General features: G+C 39.8%; 1 protein-coding gene across 1 annotated transcript in view; it reads left to right on the top strand.

The window, feature by feature from the left end:
* Positions 1–18,218, top strand: part of LOC140243893 (E3 ubiquitin-protein ligase ubr3-like) — a 63,653-nt gene that overhangs the window by 26,841 nt on the left and 18,594 nt on the right. Inside the window, exons 19-28 of the mRNA XM_072323562.1 lie at positions 2,066–2,218; positions 3,303–3,588; positions 4,929–5,099; positions 5,594–5,784; positions 6,914–7,074; positions 7,836–7,927; positions 8,205–8,372; positions 8,677–8,810; positions 9,423–9,533; positions 11,111–11,314. Of these exons, the coding sequence (XP_072179663.1) occupies positions 2,066–2,218; positions 3,303–3,588; positions 4,929–5,099; positions 5,594–5,784; positions 6,914–7,074; positions 7,836–7,927; positions 8,205–8,372; positions 8,677–8,810; positions 9,423–9,533; positions 11,111–11,314 (1,671 nt within the window). The remainder of the gene's footprint in view (positions 1–2,065; positions 2,219–3,302; positions 3,589–4,928; positions 5,100–5,593; positions 5,785–6,913; positions 7,075–7,835; positions 7,928–8,204; positions 8,373–8,676; positions 8,811–9,422; positions 9,534–11,110; positions 11,315–18,218) is intronic.

Raw genomic sequence — 18,218 nt, 5'->3', positions numbered from 1 at the left:
AGCATTGCACATTCCTACTAAGTGTCCAATGATGTTTACATCATGTTTATTTCATTTTTATGCCTCCGCCACGAAGTGGTGCCGGAGGCATTATGTTTTCGGGTTGTCCGTCCGTCCTTCCGTCCGTCCGTAATGAATTTTGTGGACAGCGTAACTAAAAAACTTTTTGAGGTATCCTAATGAAACTTGGCATTTATGTGTATTAGGGGGTGAAGTTGTGCCTGTCAACTTTTGGGTGCACATGCTCAAGGTCAAAGGTCAAAAGGTCATGGTCAAGTACGTAAAATTTCACTATTTCCACCATATCTATGCAATGCCTAAAAATATTTTCTTGAAATTTAGTGTGTACATGTGTTACCCAATTAAGATTCTCAGGTGAAAGTTTTGGGTCATGAGGTCAAAGGTCAAGTAAAAATATTAAAACTTCAATTTTTTCTCCGTACCTTGGAAATTGTTCAAGGTATCTTCATGGAACATAGTATATATACATGTACTGACTGGCAGTGATTATCTAGAGAATTTAGGGTTCATGGGGTCAAAGGTCAAGGGCAACACTTCAAAATTTTACTATTTCCCTCATATTTATGCAAAGCCAGCTGGATTTTTTTTTTTTTACACTTGATATATGCATGTATAACCTAACAGAGATTCTCTGTAAACTTTTTTTTTTTTGGCCTCAAAGGTCAAAAGGTCAAAGATAAAGGGAAAGTGCTGGACTAACTTTTTCCTCCATATCTCGGAAGTGGCTCAAGTTATCTTGAAACTTACTACATATTTATGCATGTTCTGCCTGACAGTGATTATCCTAGAATTTTAGGGTCAAAGGCCAGATGAAAATGGTAACAATGTACTTTTCAATACAGAAATTGCACTTTTTCTCCATACCTTGAAAATTACTCAATGCATAAACTTATGAATGGGTGAAAGTCAAGTTAAAGTCCTTAAATCCCCAAATACATGCTCTCCTATTCATCCAATTAAACCTAGGTCAAGGAAGGTGAACATTCAACATATTTGTAACAAACTTGTCATTTTAATATTTTGCCAATTTTATGAAAATGTAATCACACATTGTCCACATGTACTATAGACCTATTAGGAGAATCATGCATTATGGCGGAGGCATGCCAGTCGCCTTAGCGACATTTCTAGTTTGTTTGTTTTTCATCCATGGACTCTGTTCATCTGCTTTGATAGGCATTCATATTACTCCGTCCATACATACTCTGGGTAGATATGCACTCAAATGAAATTGTTGGGCTGGGGAAACAAAAAATAAAAGTATGCACCAGTAATGACATTAAAAGATAAATATGATTTCATTCTCACTGTGACAACTACATTGTATACAATCTAGTGCCTCCAAAGACCTCTCATTCCCAAAGCATCATAGGAATTTTGTAAACAAAAAGACTTGAAACAACATCTACAGGGCACTCCCGGACTGGAGCTACTTTGTGTCTCCATACGCATAGCTAATTATTGACATGCAAAATAGTTAAAGTCTCAGTCATCGATGGCACAGTACGCATAGCATTGCCACCTGGTTTACACCTTTTCTCTTTTTCACTTTCTCTCTTGCTCTCTCACTCTCTTTTCCTTACTCTCTGTCTCCCTCTTTCTGCACTTACAAATGATGACTTGCCTAATTGATTGAGTGATTAGCCTAATATACACGAATTTGACTAGAAATGAATTTTTAATGTGACAATGATATACACATAATATCAAACACCAACACCAGATGTGAGCTCAGATTTGCATACTGTACTGTAAGCACATGAATCTTTCATCCTTTTTCTATTTTTATGTGAGATAGTTTCAATGTGATGGTGATAATAATCTTCAACCTTGACTCAATCTGTTTTAGATTGAGAAATGAAAGATACACTGAAATCTGTTCTGATGGCGATACAATATACTTTAAGAAATAGCCAGAAATTGCACATAATTAACAATTAGAGTGGAATTTGCCTATATTACATGATCTAAACCAAAGAGAATGATAATTCACCATATTTACACTTATGTGTTTATTGTACTTGCCTCTCTGCAATACATTCAGTTTCCCAGTGTGAAGCCAACCTGTCAGTCACCACCAGTAGACAGTGATATGTCAACATGGTTTGACTCGTCATCGCTCCTAGCAAACCTTGTTCATACCATCTCCTCAATGAAGATTGTCCCTCAGGCTTCACAGAGCAAGAAGGCAAACAAGGTGAGGTCAGAAATGTGATCTAGGAGGACAACCTCAGACTTCCCAACCATTCTGAATTTGGAGGAAAGAATCTGAATTTTGACCATTCCAAGCTCTTGTTTTGTTAAGAATTTCCTATTTTTCTCAATAATTGTACTACATGCTTCTATGGGAACTGCTCTTCTTTTCTATTTTTGAGCCAAATCATCCCTATTTTTCACTCAGAAAGGTTGGGAGGTCTGCAACGCTGCCATAGGATATTGTTATATGTATATGGCAGTTGCACCTGTGACTTCCAGCGACTGTTTCTGCCCTTCTACTGGCATTCAGTTTTCAACTTTTTGCTGTGTTTGTAGCAATTAAGAAGAGGATAGTGTGTGTTTGTCATACATTGTTAAGAAGTTGAAGAATGTACTTCCTTCATTATATCAGTAGGGAATATTTAGCTTATTATGCAATGACTTTGTAGTTGAATGAGTTGCTGTAAATGATGGAAATTGTGGTACATCTGTAAAGATTATCAATAGAGAGAGCTTTGACTTTTGACTTACTTCAAGTCAACTAAAGGTTCCCCAAAACAACTGACGGCCCCCAAGCATCTTCAGTGGTTCTTGAGATGCTGGTTCTGCTACATAAAGGTTTGCAATTATTGCAAATTGCAATATTCCTCTTGCAGTAAAATGTTTATGCTCACATTTGATAGGTTCCTGTCTACCATCAGCCATAGTACAGGTACTACAATCAGATGGAGTGTACAAGCAAGGATGGGATTATTTTTGGTTTAAATGTTTTTCATTGGGCAAAATTTCTTTTCATTTGAAAAAGAAACAAGCAAAATATACCCAACATATAGAATTCAAAATGTATCTTCATATTGCTCAGAAAGATGGTGGCATCAAAGACACAACCTGTGAAAGCCTCTTTTGTGCATCCATAGAAAACTGACAGCTGTTTGGATGATTATGGCCAGTTGAGATTCCATCTCTTGAACCTCCATGGTACAAGAAGGTAATGACAGAGGCCTCAGTGGCTGGTTTTTACCTCCTTGTGATAACACTAAACTTGACTCTAGTTTGCAACATTGTTGTGTTGCCCTCTCACACAGGCCCCTGCAGGAGACCTGGCTGGAGATGCAGACTCCCTGCTACAGCAGATACTTGACCAGGAGCTGACCTCCCTCCTGGGCGTCCCACCAGGAGGCCTGACGGTCACCCAGGTCTCTCTGACTGGAGCAGCAGCCCTGGCAAATGATATAGAGATGATGGATGAGGACACAGAAGAAGAAGATGATGAGGATGAAGAAAACGAGGAAGAAGAGGAAGAGGAGGAGGAAGAAGAAGAGGAAGGACAGGGGAATGATGACAATATTGTCATTCATTATGAGGAACAAGGTTAGCTCTACTACATCCATCTAGTTTTCTTTTCTTTTCTTTTTCTTTTTTTTTTCTTTTTTTGGTGTGTTTGCATAACTGTTAGCTTCCAGGAGTAAGATCTATTGTTTGACGCCATCTACTGTGTGAAACTAAATGGAAAAGAACAATGAAATGTAATTACACACAAGCTGCACATAAAAATCTCTCAGTATGTATTCAGATTTGGGCTTCTGAGTACTCGATGGATGGATGAATGAATAGATGGATGGGTAGATTAATGAATGAAATGGTTGACATAAACGGTAAATAAATGTATAGAAAGATACACTGTAAATTGAAATGGTCAATGAAAATAGGGATTGATGAATAGATGATTTCAAATATATTTTGAGTGAGCATTTCTTGGCTAGTACTTTGTTTAGCTTGTAACTTATGACTCATTTTTGCCTTACTTCTATGTATAAAATATATCCAACAAGCATTTTCGATGGTAGACACATATGTCTGCGTTAAAGGGACTGTGCAGTAATTGTTGAGGTGGGGATTCATGTTTTGAACATTCCTAAGTGAGATAATGAGAAACCTCTTATGAAATATGAAAGAGCATGTAATTTGAAGAAGGATTCAATGTTTATTTGATGAAAATTGGTTTTCAAATGGCTGAGATATACAAAAAAGTGATAATAATAAAAGACGACAGGCCACGCCTTTTATTAGGATCTATTTGTTTCACCATGTCTTTGGATATTTCAGCCATTTCAAAACTAATTTTCATCAAATAAACTTTTGATACCCCTCAGAATTGCATTCTCTTTGACATCTCATAGAATGGTTTCTGAATATCTCGCAAAACGTTAAAAGCTAAATCATCACCTCAACCACAACTGTACACACCCTTTAATGTCATTGATAGTGATTTGAACTCAAGATTATATTGAATCGTGTGTGACACAAATTACAGAGTGATTAGAAAGATGTCATGCTGTTCATAATGGTTTGATCATCAAAGTGAATTAGGGATTGTCATGGCTATGATGTATTTGTTTCTAAGAGAAACTGATTGTTTCTCTTAGAAACATCTTTTAGTTATTTAAATGAAAGGAATGGGAAAGAAGAGAGAGTGGTAGAAAGAAAGAGACAGAGAAGGGAAGAAAGAATAGGAAACCTGTAAGTAATCCTAGGGAGACTTTACCACAAGAGTAATCAACATCATATCTATGGCAGAACAAGGAAGTGATCTACTATGGCCAAGCATGATGAAATATATTCAAACTGTATTACTGGATGATGCATGTACTGCTTGTGAGTTATCTGACTGTGCTTAAAAGCATTGCACAAATTTCTTTTCTTTGTGGTAGAAATGAGTGAGGATGAAGCAGCCAGCGAGGATTTCCAGGGATCTGACAACGAAGTCCTGCACGAGGGTGGGCAGAGTGTTCAAAGTGCAATAGAATATGTGATGGAGCAAGTCATTGACCAGGGCCTGACACATCCCTTGGACGAGGAGGAGGTCAATGAGGACCAACCTGGTATGACTGTATAATAACTGTAATGATCAGAGTGGCCATTCCTAATGAACTTAACAATAAACACTTGTTCCCTTGGCAGGGCTTTCTGATAATAAAATTCTTGGCTGTATAAGCATCGAACAAGATACATTTTTTTTTTCTTTTATGTATCATATGTAATGTTACCAACAGATAGGAGTGACTCACATATGTATCTATATTTTTACTATAATATTAGAACCAGTCACATAGGGTTTTCAGTTTTTGAATGACGTAGTAATCACAGCCATCACAATAGCCTACAACCACTCATCTGGGAGTATTGTACAAGTTTGTTATTTATTAAAGTAACTATAGCTTGCAGAAAATGGAAGCCTCTATATGAAGTAGCTCCAAGAACCTCACAAATAGTGTTGGTTGACAATGGAGAGTGGAATGTAGCCTACCTACAAACTGTCTCTTATCTGTTACCTAATCCTATTGTGTGTATGTGTGCATGATTTGTTTGTTAACAGGTAGCAGTCAGAACACCAGTAGCAAAGAAAAACCCTCGCCATCTTCATCATCGTCACCACCTCGGCGAGAATTCAGCTTGCCCATTGAAGAGAACCTTGTGTCCCTCCTCATCAAACTCTATGCCAAGTTATCAGGCAAAGACAGGTCCTACTCCCCTCCCAGCAAGAGGAGAGCTGCTTCATCTGAAAAGGTTATAATATCTGGTGCTCAATTTGCACTCTGTTAGAGTTTCTTGACATGTATATGGACAATGCTTTCAAAGATAATTTGCTAGCAGGAAACAGTGATAGTTATCATAGTGAATGTATTTATGATGATGATAACAATGATGATGATCATGAAAATGATTCCCGTGAATACTTATAACAGTATGATTAGGACTAATGCACAAAGACTATAAGCCAGTTCGGGGTTAGCTCATGGGCACATCGGTACAAATGACCTTTCTTCTTTCTCAGTTGATTAGGCACTCCACGAGTTTTCAAGCGAGAGAAGTATTTCAGCTTACCCGACGTAATGGATTTATGGAATTCATCAGTCATGTTCAAAGAAAGAATGAACTTGCATAGACCAGGTGACCAGAATGATCCATCAATTAGCACTTTGGAAAGCATCCATTTCATTATTTCGCATTGAATGTATTAACAATCTTTTTCTATTGATATTGTCAAATACCGCATTTGCTGTCAGGTGGATGTGCTAGCAAGCACCACTCATAATGATCACTTGAATAATCATTACATCAAAGATGCTTATCTCAGTGAATAAAAAATCAACATGCTCTGTCGGTACTGATGACCTTTTTCTGCTCATGCTCAAAGTGGAACCCCGAACTGGCTTATTGTGACTGATCAAGTTTGTTGTAGGTGCAAAGGGGAAAAAAAGACACAGAGAACACAAACTTTTACAAAATTTGATGTTTTAATAACAAAAACTGCATGGAAGAGAGGAAAGTGTGGTTGATTATTAAAGAAGAAAGAGAAGGCAAGCTAATTGACAATATCTTTGTTAGTGGTTGCAATGGTGTAAAGATGTTCATGTGTCCATCATGTCAAATTCAGTTGTTTCCTATGAAAGGTGTTTCTTTTCCTCACCAATCTAAAGCAGTCAAACACACATGGGAGATCATTGCTGTTATGTACCCTTGGGGGAAAAAAGAATAATCACTCAAGAATGACATTGTAAAAGGCAAATGTCATATTCATTCATATGTCTATCTTTTTTCTTCTTCTTTTTTTCCAATGATTTTTAAGCTCCAGCTGTTCAGTCTTGTTCGTCATTATTAAAATGTACTCTCTGTAACACTCTCTTGTATTTAGGATATCTATGGCTCTGGATCGTACTACGTTGGATCCCTTCTAGACCAAATCTGTGAGATAGACCAGACTGGCTGCACAGCTGTGGAGGCCATCTGTCACAAACAGGACCAAGAGCAGGCCAAGGCCCAGTCTAAATCCCCTTCAGACTCAGCTGCTGAAAGGTGAGGCTGGGTGGAAATTACTTCTAGCAGACCAAATCATTCCAGAGAGAGAAAGAGCAATCAAAGCAACTGCAAAGTTCTGTGAGGGCCAAACCAAGAAGATATTTGATCCAAAACTTGACATGTGCTGTCTGACAAGTTAATTATCTGTGCCAAGAGAGGTGCATGACTGATGACAAGAGGTTCCTTCTCCACAGCTGCTTGTTTTGAAGCAAGCAATGATGGTATCCCAAAAGAAGAATTTTTCCTTTTGACTGAATGCAGTAGGTCAGAGCAAAGCCATTTTATCAACGAATATAAGAAAAGTGAAATGGGTAAATATTATGAAGGCATTTATCTGAAAGGATTTTGTATCCTATGTGTACTAATCTCTTAAAGTGGTGATTTGTAGCCTATCTGCATAGAATTATCCTTGAGGGAAATGGCAAGACTTTTGTATCTGTAGGTATACCATTTGCTTAAAGGTGCTGAATGTCATTTTAGAGATGTTTGATGGGGCAGTGTGAAAAACTTGTGGAAACAGTAACATGCATTAATCATGCAGGCATGTGATTATGCATTGCATTTTATCTGAAGTTGATATGTCATTACACGATATGGTTCACATCTTGAGATAACACGGATGCCTTAGAGAAAGTGCGTACATAAGAAAGCTATTTTGTGTGCTGAGTGAGCATCACCAGTAGTCTTTGTACAGGTAAATATTCTGATGTCATGTGATAAAGAGTCATTGTGATACTCACATTTGTATCTCCTCACAGGAGACGAAAGGCTCAGGAGGCTCAGAAGAAACTGGTGGCCAGATTTGCCTCACAACAAATGAAGTTCCTGGAGCAGACTTTGGAACCACGAGGTAAAGCTGTGCAGTTTTACAGACTGACCACTTGCTTTTTCCATTTTCTTGTTTCATGAGCAAATTGCTGTACTTACCATGATTTTGGATTGTATTTTAATCCTCTGCTTGCCAAGATAGACTTTAGAGTGAAAAGTGGTTATCCAGTCTGAGGTGAAGCAGTTTAGTCATGTGAAATAATTCAGCAGGATTATGATGCATTTTAAGTGCTGTATATCATAACCATTATATCATTGCTATTGCGCTATGACCTGCATTCACCCTACTGTATGTGTAGGCGACCTGGATGACAGCATGGATCATGATAGTAATGATGGCTCGGAGAAATCAGCAGCAGCCTCAGCGACTGTGGCCAAGGAGTATGAATGTGTGATCTGTGGTCAGACAAGCCCCTCAACAGAGACTAAACCCATTGGTCTGGTCATTCTTATGCAGCCATCTATGGGTGAGTGAGAAGCCATGTCAAGAAAATTTGTTTAGACATTTGAGTTTCCCTTGACTGCTATGCTTATATTGCTCCTGTGTTCCCAGATTTTTTGTCTTTGGCATTGATATGCTACACTTCTCATATTCCTTTCATTGCCAAATACTTGACTCAGCAAATACCATCCTCTGGAAGAATTTGAATGTCATGTATGGATAGCACCAGTATTCTGTTTTATCTCTGGCCGAACAGAAAAAGCTCTCTTGGCAGCTTTTGATATGTGAACAGATCATAAAATTTTGGCCCCACATCATGACACCCCCAGTGCTAGGCAACCGGTCCCTCAGAGAGAGAAGGATACCTCTGCCTGTGGGGGAGGAGCCATCCCTGACCAGCGTGGGACGGTGCTGGAGGGAAGAGATGCAGCGACTGTCAGAAATATGTGAGAACTTTGGCAAGGTAAGCTGACAAAGTTCACTCTTTCACCATGTAGCATAGAATATTTGTTAAAATAATTTGTAGTAACTGAAAAGTAGCAATAGCGAGAAAATTGCAGAAAGGTCATTTTATTTTGCCCATAATTTTTATTTACCCATAAATCGAAGTGTACTAGCAGCCAGGTCCAGGAGTGTACAACAAGCTTTATTAACCCGTTGTAGACTTGTCCCAAGTATACGTGGGCAGGTATCCATGGCCATGGGAAAGGTATGGTACAGCAATATCAGCTTGTCCTCAGGTTAACAGCCCCCCCCCCCCCCCCCCATGCATAAAACGAAGATACAGTGTTAACTTGAGGACTGTGGGATGCTGCCTACCCAACTCGTCCATACCTTTTTTGTCTTCTTCTTCTTCTTCTTCTTCTTCTTTTTCTTCTTTTACATTTTGATAATGCAAATAGGGATGTAGCATAAAATTCATATATTGAAGTAGTTGAAACTAGGTACTTCCCTTGAAGCTGCAGGATGACAATATTATGCTTTGTGCTGCATGGGCTCAAACCATTCTAAACACTTCCAGGATCCTGTAGCCATTGTGAAATTCAAAGAGATTTGACTTTCTCCTTCATTTCAGGAGAGAGCTTGGGAGGCGGTGAGCACAGGATGGGAGGGAGGCGTTCACATGCAGACCTGTGGCCATGCACTCCACCTAGACTGTCACAAGGCCTACCTCACCTCGCTTAGGGTAAGATATCAGGATGCCATGTCCATATAAAATTTCTCATCTGTAGGAGACTACAGCACAGACATTCTCCATATATACCAAGGATCTCAAGGAATTGATGAAAATACCATTGTGGCATATACATGTAGTGGTTGCCTACAGTCAAGATAAATTCTGATGCAGTAGACTGAGCTCCATCTTCTTCATATAACTCCATCTTCACATTAACTTGAGATTTATGAACAAGTTTCAAATTTTTAGCAAGATACCTGATATTGTGGTTTGAAAAGATTATACAGAGAAAACTGAACTGGATTTCTTTGAGGACTCTGTATGACATATTTGGTATTGCCCCGTCCATGACATACTTGTCCTATCATAATGACAAGTCATTGTATCAAAACATTTTCAGAATGGACTTTGACTGATCCATTTCTGCTGTAATCAACAGCAGTATGAATTTGTTTATCCTGTATCAATGCACTCCTTGAAATAGGGATTATGGTGTTTGCCACTTATCAAAGAGAACAGAAAATATGAATGGCAACCCTTGTGGCTCCCACAATCTTCTGCAGTTTCTTCTTGTGAAATCAGCTAATTTATTGTTATTATTTTTGTCCCCGCCGAACGAGTTCAAGCAGGGGACTATGAAACGGGCTCCGTACGTGTGTGTGTCCGTGTGTCCGTCCGTCTGTCCGTCCGTCCTGTGCGTCTGTGTGTGATCAAAATGTTCAATTTGCTACTTCTCTGTCATTTATGAGCTGATTTTGATTCTGTTTGCTTTATATGATAGCAATACATGGGAGCTTTGAAACTTCTGCACCGAATTTCAGTTGTGACCTTTGACCTTGACCTTTGACCTATATTGTACATTTTGCTTCAAAATGCTACTTCTTCGCCATTTCTAACCCGATTTCGATTCCGTTTGCTTTATGTGATGGCACTAGGTGAGGGCTTCAAAACTTCTGCACAGAATGTTGACCTTTGACTTCTTTGACCTTTGACCTTGATTTTTAACCTGTATTGTACATTTTGCTACTAAATGCTACTCCTTCGCCATTTCTAACCCGATTTCAATTCCGTTTGCTTTATGTGATGGCACTAGGTGAGGGCTTCAAAACTTCTTCACAGAATTTTGACCTTTGACCTTGATTTTTTGACCTATATTGTACATTTACTACAAAATGCTACTTCCGGCGGGGACATATATTACGCACCGCGTAATTTCTACTTTTCCTTGTTTTTTTTTTTTTTTTTTTGTAGTAAAGAGGACAAAATAGAATTTAATCATATACTGTCCACATTAATTTTCACTGCTAGGTGCTTCTTTTGTGATGATATGATATAAGGGAGTGTTTATGGCAGTCTATATATGTGCCCATTCTAAGCCTTGCATAACAACTCACTGTGAAGCTAGCTGTGCTTTACCATGTGTAATATGCTATAAATGATGATATTTTTGCAATTTATTGGCATTGAGTCACGTAGCATTTGTTAAACCCCCAATATTTTTAATTGCATTTATGATATAGAAATGCCTAGTGAAATACACATGCCCTGACTTTCAGTGAAGATTTGGTATGTCTGTATCACCACAGGGTCATAACTACCAAGCCCAGGACCTGGATGTCAGGAAACGAGGGGAGTTCCAGTGCCCTCTCTGTAGGCAGCTGGCCAACTCAGTTTTGCCCTTTGTCCCCCTGAAGCCCTCCCAGCCCTCATCCCTTGAGAGAAGGAAGACCCTGCTCATGAGGGTGGCCTACCTCCTCAACATCAGCAAGAAGCCACAAGTAGATTCAGAGGTGAGATGGCTGCAGGTTCAATGCAAGGTTTTTGAAGTACAAGGAAAGTAACTTGAGATTGTGTACAATAGTCCAATGCTACTGAATATGGAGGCAACTTACTGCCACCATCTGTACCAGAATTTGCTGTTAGATTGGTACCTCTCCACTCTATGATGGTGATAAAAGTCATGGATTAGGAAAAAGGTTACAGGGTTTACCCTTGCATTCTTAGCTCACTTCAGACTTTGACTGGTGTCAGTCATGTGTTATATGTTATGTGTTAAGTCCGTAAACTGCTTACATCACTGTCTTCTTGAAAGCCCATTACAAGATTTCATCCAAATGTGGCAACATTTATTCATAGGTGTATGGAAACAAATAAGTATGCTGTATGTAACATTCTTGCTTTGCAGCTCTTACAAGAATAAAAGACGGGTTCTTAGAATGGATTTAACAGAAACAGAGTGCCATGGTCTGTGGCTTTATTACAGTATATGTTGTGCTGCCCTCTACATGAATAAGCATTATAGTGTGAGATTTAACACATAGTACATAATGTCACATCCTCCCCCTTTTGAAAGCTTGCAAAATAAGCAGAATTACATATATCATGTACTTCAAAATGAGAAAATGAACATCTCTAAATGAGAATGGGTTCCTCAGTTTTTTACAAATTATGCTGATTATTATCCATCTATTTCAAAACTGTATGTTTAGCCATGTGTTGCTAATACCTGATAATAATAAGCATTTTACAATAAAAGTTAACACTTTCTCCAATACTCCAAAAAGTACATTTGGCTTCCAACATCTGCCAAACTACTAACATGCTACAAACTATCAAAACAGACATTTTAAAAACAACTTGTCCTTATTCGGTTTGCATATGTCCTTGATACATATAAAGCAGTACTTTCTGCAAATGATGCATACAATTCACCAAAGAAAACTTAAGAAGTTTTCTGCATGCCAAAAACAACGTATTTTATGCAACAATGATTTAATATGCTTACAGCTTTTTAGTGTTTTCACGTATTCTAGTTTTGACATAATATCTTTCCAAAAACACTGGCATTTATAAGTATGACAAAATAATACATCAATAAATTTTGCTTGCAACTTATGTACATATTCATGTACATTTATGAACAAAATCATGAATTATGAACAAAATCAGAATAACCACAAACGCTCTTTGCAGATAAGTCCAAATCAGTCCATCAAATGTTCATGATAATCTGTGATATGTAAAAAAAAAAAAAAAAAAGCATGCATGTCCATATGAGTACATATCACATTTTTTCCTTTCCCTTTTTGTTCAAGCTTCAGGATGCAATAACAGTCTTGTGTCATCATACTGCTCCAGCGTCCATTGACAAATATGCTCCAAGCAAATTGAAATAATAGTTCACTCTTATTGAAGAAACAGTCCTATTAAACTCAAATCTCTTTAGAGTTATTTTCTTTCAATATTTCTCCAGTTTATGAGAATTGTGATTTTAAAAGCATGCATTAACAATTAATACTTCACGTAATCAGCCAGGTTTTTTGGCTCACGTCTCCGGCGGGTAGACCTTCTCACAAATGGTTGTCCATCAGCTGGTCGCCCATGCTGCTCGCTCGGGTTGGTGCGCACAGGCCTGGAACGTGATTCATGAGAAACACCAGTACGCGACTGTGAGGTAGAGCCTTGTCCAGGATCAGCAGGGGGCGGGGTAGGCTCAGGATCAGGCATCTGAAACAGAGGTGAGTCAAGATCAGGAGACTCTCTGCTTGAGCGAAGATGTTCCCTGTTCCGTCTATACACCTGATTGTGGTACATCACCTCGTACGATCGCTCGTCAAGCCGTCGTACGACTGTCGCCTTCTTCCACTTGTCATCACCTAGTCTGAAGGGTTTCATTCGTACAACATCTCCTTCATCAAGCTCAGGTAGGGGTTTGGAATGTTTGTTGAAATAATGAGCTTGTCTTTTCTGATTAAGCATGAGTTGCTGGATTTCATGCTTGCTCTGATGTTGCATTGGTTTGAGAGCATCATGAGTTGTTGGAATCTTGGTCTTAGTGCATCTCCCAAGAAACCGTTGCACAGGGCTGCTATCAACACCTTGGGTAGGGGTGTTTCGAATGTTCAGTAAAGCCAGGCATTGATCCTCACCAGACTTCCTGCATTTCTTCAGCATGCGTTTAGCGGTTTTGACTGCTGACTCAACCTTGCCATTTGCCTTGCTGTTGTATGGTGATGTTGTCTGGTGTTTGATTCCCAGTTCTGTCGTGAAATCAGAGAATTCTTGGGACTGAAATGGGGGACCATTGTCGCTGACCATTACATCTGGCAGGCCATATCTTGCAAAATGGTGTTTCAGTTTTGATATGACCGCTCCAGCAGTTGTCTTGGAGAGCTTGTCCAATTCCCAGAAGTTGGATTTATAGCACACGGTGACCATGTACTCAGCACCTTCAAAACTGAAGAGATCCACTCCGATCTTCTCCCAAGGTCGGTCAGGTAGTGTGTGTGACATGAGAGGTTGTGGACTTTGAGAATTGCTGAGTTCCATGCATACCTCACATGTTTCAATCCATTCAGTGATCTCCTTGGTCATTTGCGGCCAATACAGATATTCTCTGGCCCTTCTCAGTGTTCCATCAATGCCATTGTGTCCAATGTGAAGATCCTCCTTGATCTTTGGTCTCATTGCTTTTGGAACAATCAAACGTTCTCCACGAAAAATCAGCCCATCTTGCACTGACAATTCATCTCTAAAACTGAAGTAGGGCTTCACCATCAGCGGCAGCTGATTTCTGTGTTCAGGCCATCCATCAAGGATTGTTTGTTTCAGTGCTTGCAGACTTGGATCCTCAGCTGTGAGATCTCTCATCTCTTGAAGATTTTGTTCAGGTAGGGTGAGGTGATTGACTGCATTCACCCTTTCAAGGTCTTCCTGGCCTTGTGCATATGGAAGTGTGGCTCGGCTGAGGGTGTCCGCCATGAGATTATCCTTGCCTTTCAAATAGCACACATCTATGTCATAGGCAAGTGCGCGTAGGAGCATCCCTTGTAGTCGCTTAGGGGCTCTGTCAAGAGGTTTACAGCAGATACTCTCTAGAGGCTTATGATCTGTGTAGATGATCACTTCACGGCCAAATGTGTATTGATTCCATTTCTCCAGTGCGAACACAATACCAAGCATTTCCTTCTCTATGACAGAGTATCTCGTTTCAGTCTCGCTGAGGGCTCGGCTGGCATAGGCAATTGGTGTGCCGTCCTGCGTCATCACAGCTCCTAACCCACCGGCACTAGCATCAGTGTGGATCACCAGTTCTTTCTTTTCATCGTAGAAAGAGAGGACAGGGGCCTTGATCAACAAGTCCTTCAGTTCTTGGAAAGCTTTGTCACAGTTAGCATCCCATTTCCACACCACGTCCTTGTGAGTCAGATTGTTCAGAGGTTGCATAACTTCAGTCAGTTTGGGCAGGTATCTGGCCAGATAGTTCACCATACCTCGTAAACGATGAACGTCATCCTTGCATGTTGGTGGTTTCATGTTCACGATTGCCTCAACCTTGCAAGGATCAGGTTTCAGCCCAGAACCGGATACAACGTGGCCAAGAAATGTAATCTCTTTCAGACGGTATTGACATTTCTCTTTGTTCAGCACTATGCCCACAGATTGGCACCTCTGCAGAAGTTTGCGGAGTCTTTCATCATGCTCAGCATCACTGTTTCCCCAGATGATGATATCATCGGCCACACATTGTACTCCAGTGAGTCCATCAAGAGCTTGAAGGAGGCGTTTCTGGAAGATCTCGCTGCTGACCTTCAAACCAAATGGGAGTCATTTCCATTTGTATCGTCCCCACGGTGTTGCGAAGGTGGTCAGCAGACTGGACTGCTCGTCAAGGGGACAGTGTAAGTAGCCATCTTTGAGGTCACATATCGAGAAGACAGTTGCATTTGAGAGCTGAGGCAGGATATCATCAAGAACAGGTAAGGGGTAATGTTCCCTTTTCAGAGATACATTCAGGGGTCTTGGGTCTAGGCACAAACGAACTTTTCCATTCTTCTTCTGTACTACAGCCATTTGGTTGACCCAGTCAGTAGGTACAGTGACTTCTTCAATGATTCCTCTGCCCTCTAATGTGTCAAGTTCTTCCTTGACGTTGGCCTTCAGAGATTCAGGGATAGTGCGAGCAGGCTTGATGCTAGGCTTTGCATCATCCATCAAGGTAAGATGAACATCTGATCCAGGAAGTGTACCAACTCTGGTAGACGAGAAGACATCAGGATAATCATCAGGTATGTGTGTCAAGCTTATGTTGTTCACCAGTTCCAGTGAGTCATAGTTCACTTTGATAAGATCCATTTTTTCTGCAGCTTTCTTGCTGATCAAAGGACGAAGATCATCTTCAACTATGACATAGTCGACATTGTATTTCTTTCCAGTGGCTGGATTTCTAGTTTTGACCTTGCATCTGCCCAGTGCTTGTAGTGTAGATTTGTTCCACATTTCAAGTTTGACTATTTCCTCTCTGATTTCATCCTTGGAAGTGAGAAAGCTCTTTGGCAGCAGGTTTACAGTAGATCCCGAGTCAATCTGAAATTGCACTCGTTCATCATGAATGATCATGTTGCACAGTATAGGGCCATCATGAGCTTCAATACAGTTGACAGCATGATGTGTGACACAGCTAACGCTTTCAGCTGATGAGGATGCATCATCATTGTCTTCCTCAACTAGGTTTACAGTGTTGGCAGGACAGAGTTTTGAAATCCTGAAATGGTTTGGCTTCTTGCAAGCATTACACCTTTGACCCCAGGCAGGGCACATTTCTTTCTTCATTTCATGTTTCCTGCAGCAGAACTTGCACAACAATGTCTTCTTGCTATGCTGTGAAGAATCCTTGGGTGGTTTCTTTGTGAAGTTTGTAGAGTGGGCCTTGTATGACTTACTTGAAGACTTGTGGGAGCTTCCTTTAGCAATGGCATGGACCTCCCTACGCATTGACAACAGCTGAGAAGATGCAGCTTCCATCGCCTTACAGATATCAATGGCTTTAGTCAATGTCAAGTTGTCAACAGCCATGAGACTTTCCTGCATTCGCCTGTCACGTACACCCAGCAGTAGACGGTCCATAAGTAGCTTGTCAGCCATGCATTTACAAAATCCACAGGTTTTGCTCATATTGCGCAGGACACTGATGTACTCATCAATGCTTTCACCAGCATGTTGATCCCTTCTGTTGAACTGAAATCGTTCAAAGTATTCTCTGCATGAGCCCAAGAAGTGTGCATCTAGTTTTGTCAGAATGGTTGATGCTTTAGAACAGTCCTCACCAGGGGCAAATTCCATTCCGTTGTACACCTTGATACCTTCAGGTCCAAGACAGTGGAGCAACAGAGCTTTCTGATAACTCTGCTCTTGAGAATTGAGGTCAGTTAAGATGCAGTAATTGTCCCACATTTGCCGCCACATTTTCCAGTCCTGAGCAGCATTTTTTCCACTAGGGTGAAATTTTTCAGGAGGTTGAACATTGGGCCTCAGAAACTTAGATCTCGCACCTACAGAAGAAGTACCAGAAGCATCAGGACGGGCAGAAAGAGGAGTATCATTCCCATCCACTCGCTCAGCAGTATCAGATTCAGACATGATGCTAATCGGTGCTAGAGTTCTAACAGTAACAGCAAAAGACAGGTGTGGGACTTACCACTCAGTGGCGCTAAAAGCAGGCACAAAACATGTGAATTGTGGTCCAAATCAGATCCATTCTATCAGTTCTACACCGCTGCCACCATGTAACATTCTTGCTTTGCAGCTCTTACAAGAATAAAAGACGGGTTCTTAGAATGGATTTAACAGAAACAGAGTGCCATGGTCTGTGGCTTTATTACAGTATATGTTGTGCTGCCCTCTACATGAATAAGCATTATAGTGTGAGATTTAACACATAGTACATAATGTCACACTGTAAAAGTGGACATTTCACACAACGAGAAACTAGCGCTAAAATAAAAGCATGCAAATATTTTTGCTTGCTATATGTTCCAGTAGTTGATGTCTTGATTCTGTGAAATCAAAAACATGCAAAACTCTTCTAACCCGGCTGAGCACAAAAAATGAGTTGCATGAAAATATCCACTTTTACAGTATCCCATGAAAAAGTATTTATAATTTAATTGATGTCAAGGGTACCACAAGGAGATAGTATCAAGGTCATGTTTCTTGAATCTAGGTTGTTATTTTTTTCTTTGGTTGTCATTTGTCTTCTTAATGAGAATTTTACATTCCAGTCATGCAGATACTCACACAATATGTCAATATGCCTATGACTTTCTTCAGAAAGTAACTTGACGACATGGCGTGTGTGTGTTTTGAAAGTATATTTCTATTTGTGTGCTATATTCATGTGTTAATTTGGTAATGGTATAATGTGATTATCAGGAGAGTATTTTCTTTGGGGTAGTGAGATCTAACTTTGTGTGATGGAAAGTTTACAGACATTACAGTTAAGTTCTGCCTCCAGTGCTGTGGGTTTAAAGTAAGGGCAAAGGGACATTATCATTTTGTGTTATGCGCTATATAAGCACTGTCAATTATTATTCATTATTATTAAGGGATCGGACAGTTTTGGTTGAGACCTAACTTCAGGTTTCTAACATTTTGGGGTGAGATAATGAGAAACCATATATAAAATATGAAAGAGCATGTAATTCCAAGAAGAATTCAACATTTATTTGATGAAAATTGTTTTTGAGATGGCTGAGATACCCAAAACAGAGCTATCCTAATGAAAGGTGGGACCCACCTTTCATTACGATTGCTTTGTTTCACTTTGTTTTTGGATATCTAGGCCATTCCAAAAATGATTTTCATCAAATAAATGTTGAATTCCTCTTAGAATGTTATGCTCTGTACTATTTCTTA

This window comes from Diadema setosum, chromosome 20, assembly GCF_964275005.1.
Source record: "Diadema setosum chromosome 20, eeDiaSeto1, whole genome shotgun sequence".
Taxonomy (NCBI): domain Eukaryota; kingdom Metazoa; phylum Echinodermata; class Echinoidea; order Diadematoida; family Diadematidae; genus Diadema; species Diadema setosum.
Note: the sequence above shows the minus strand (reverse complement) of the source record. Positions and strands in the feature narration are given on the sequence as shown.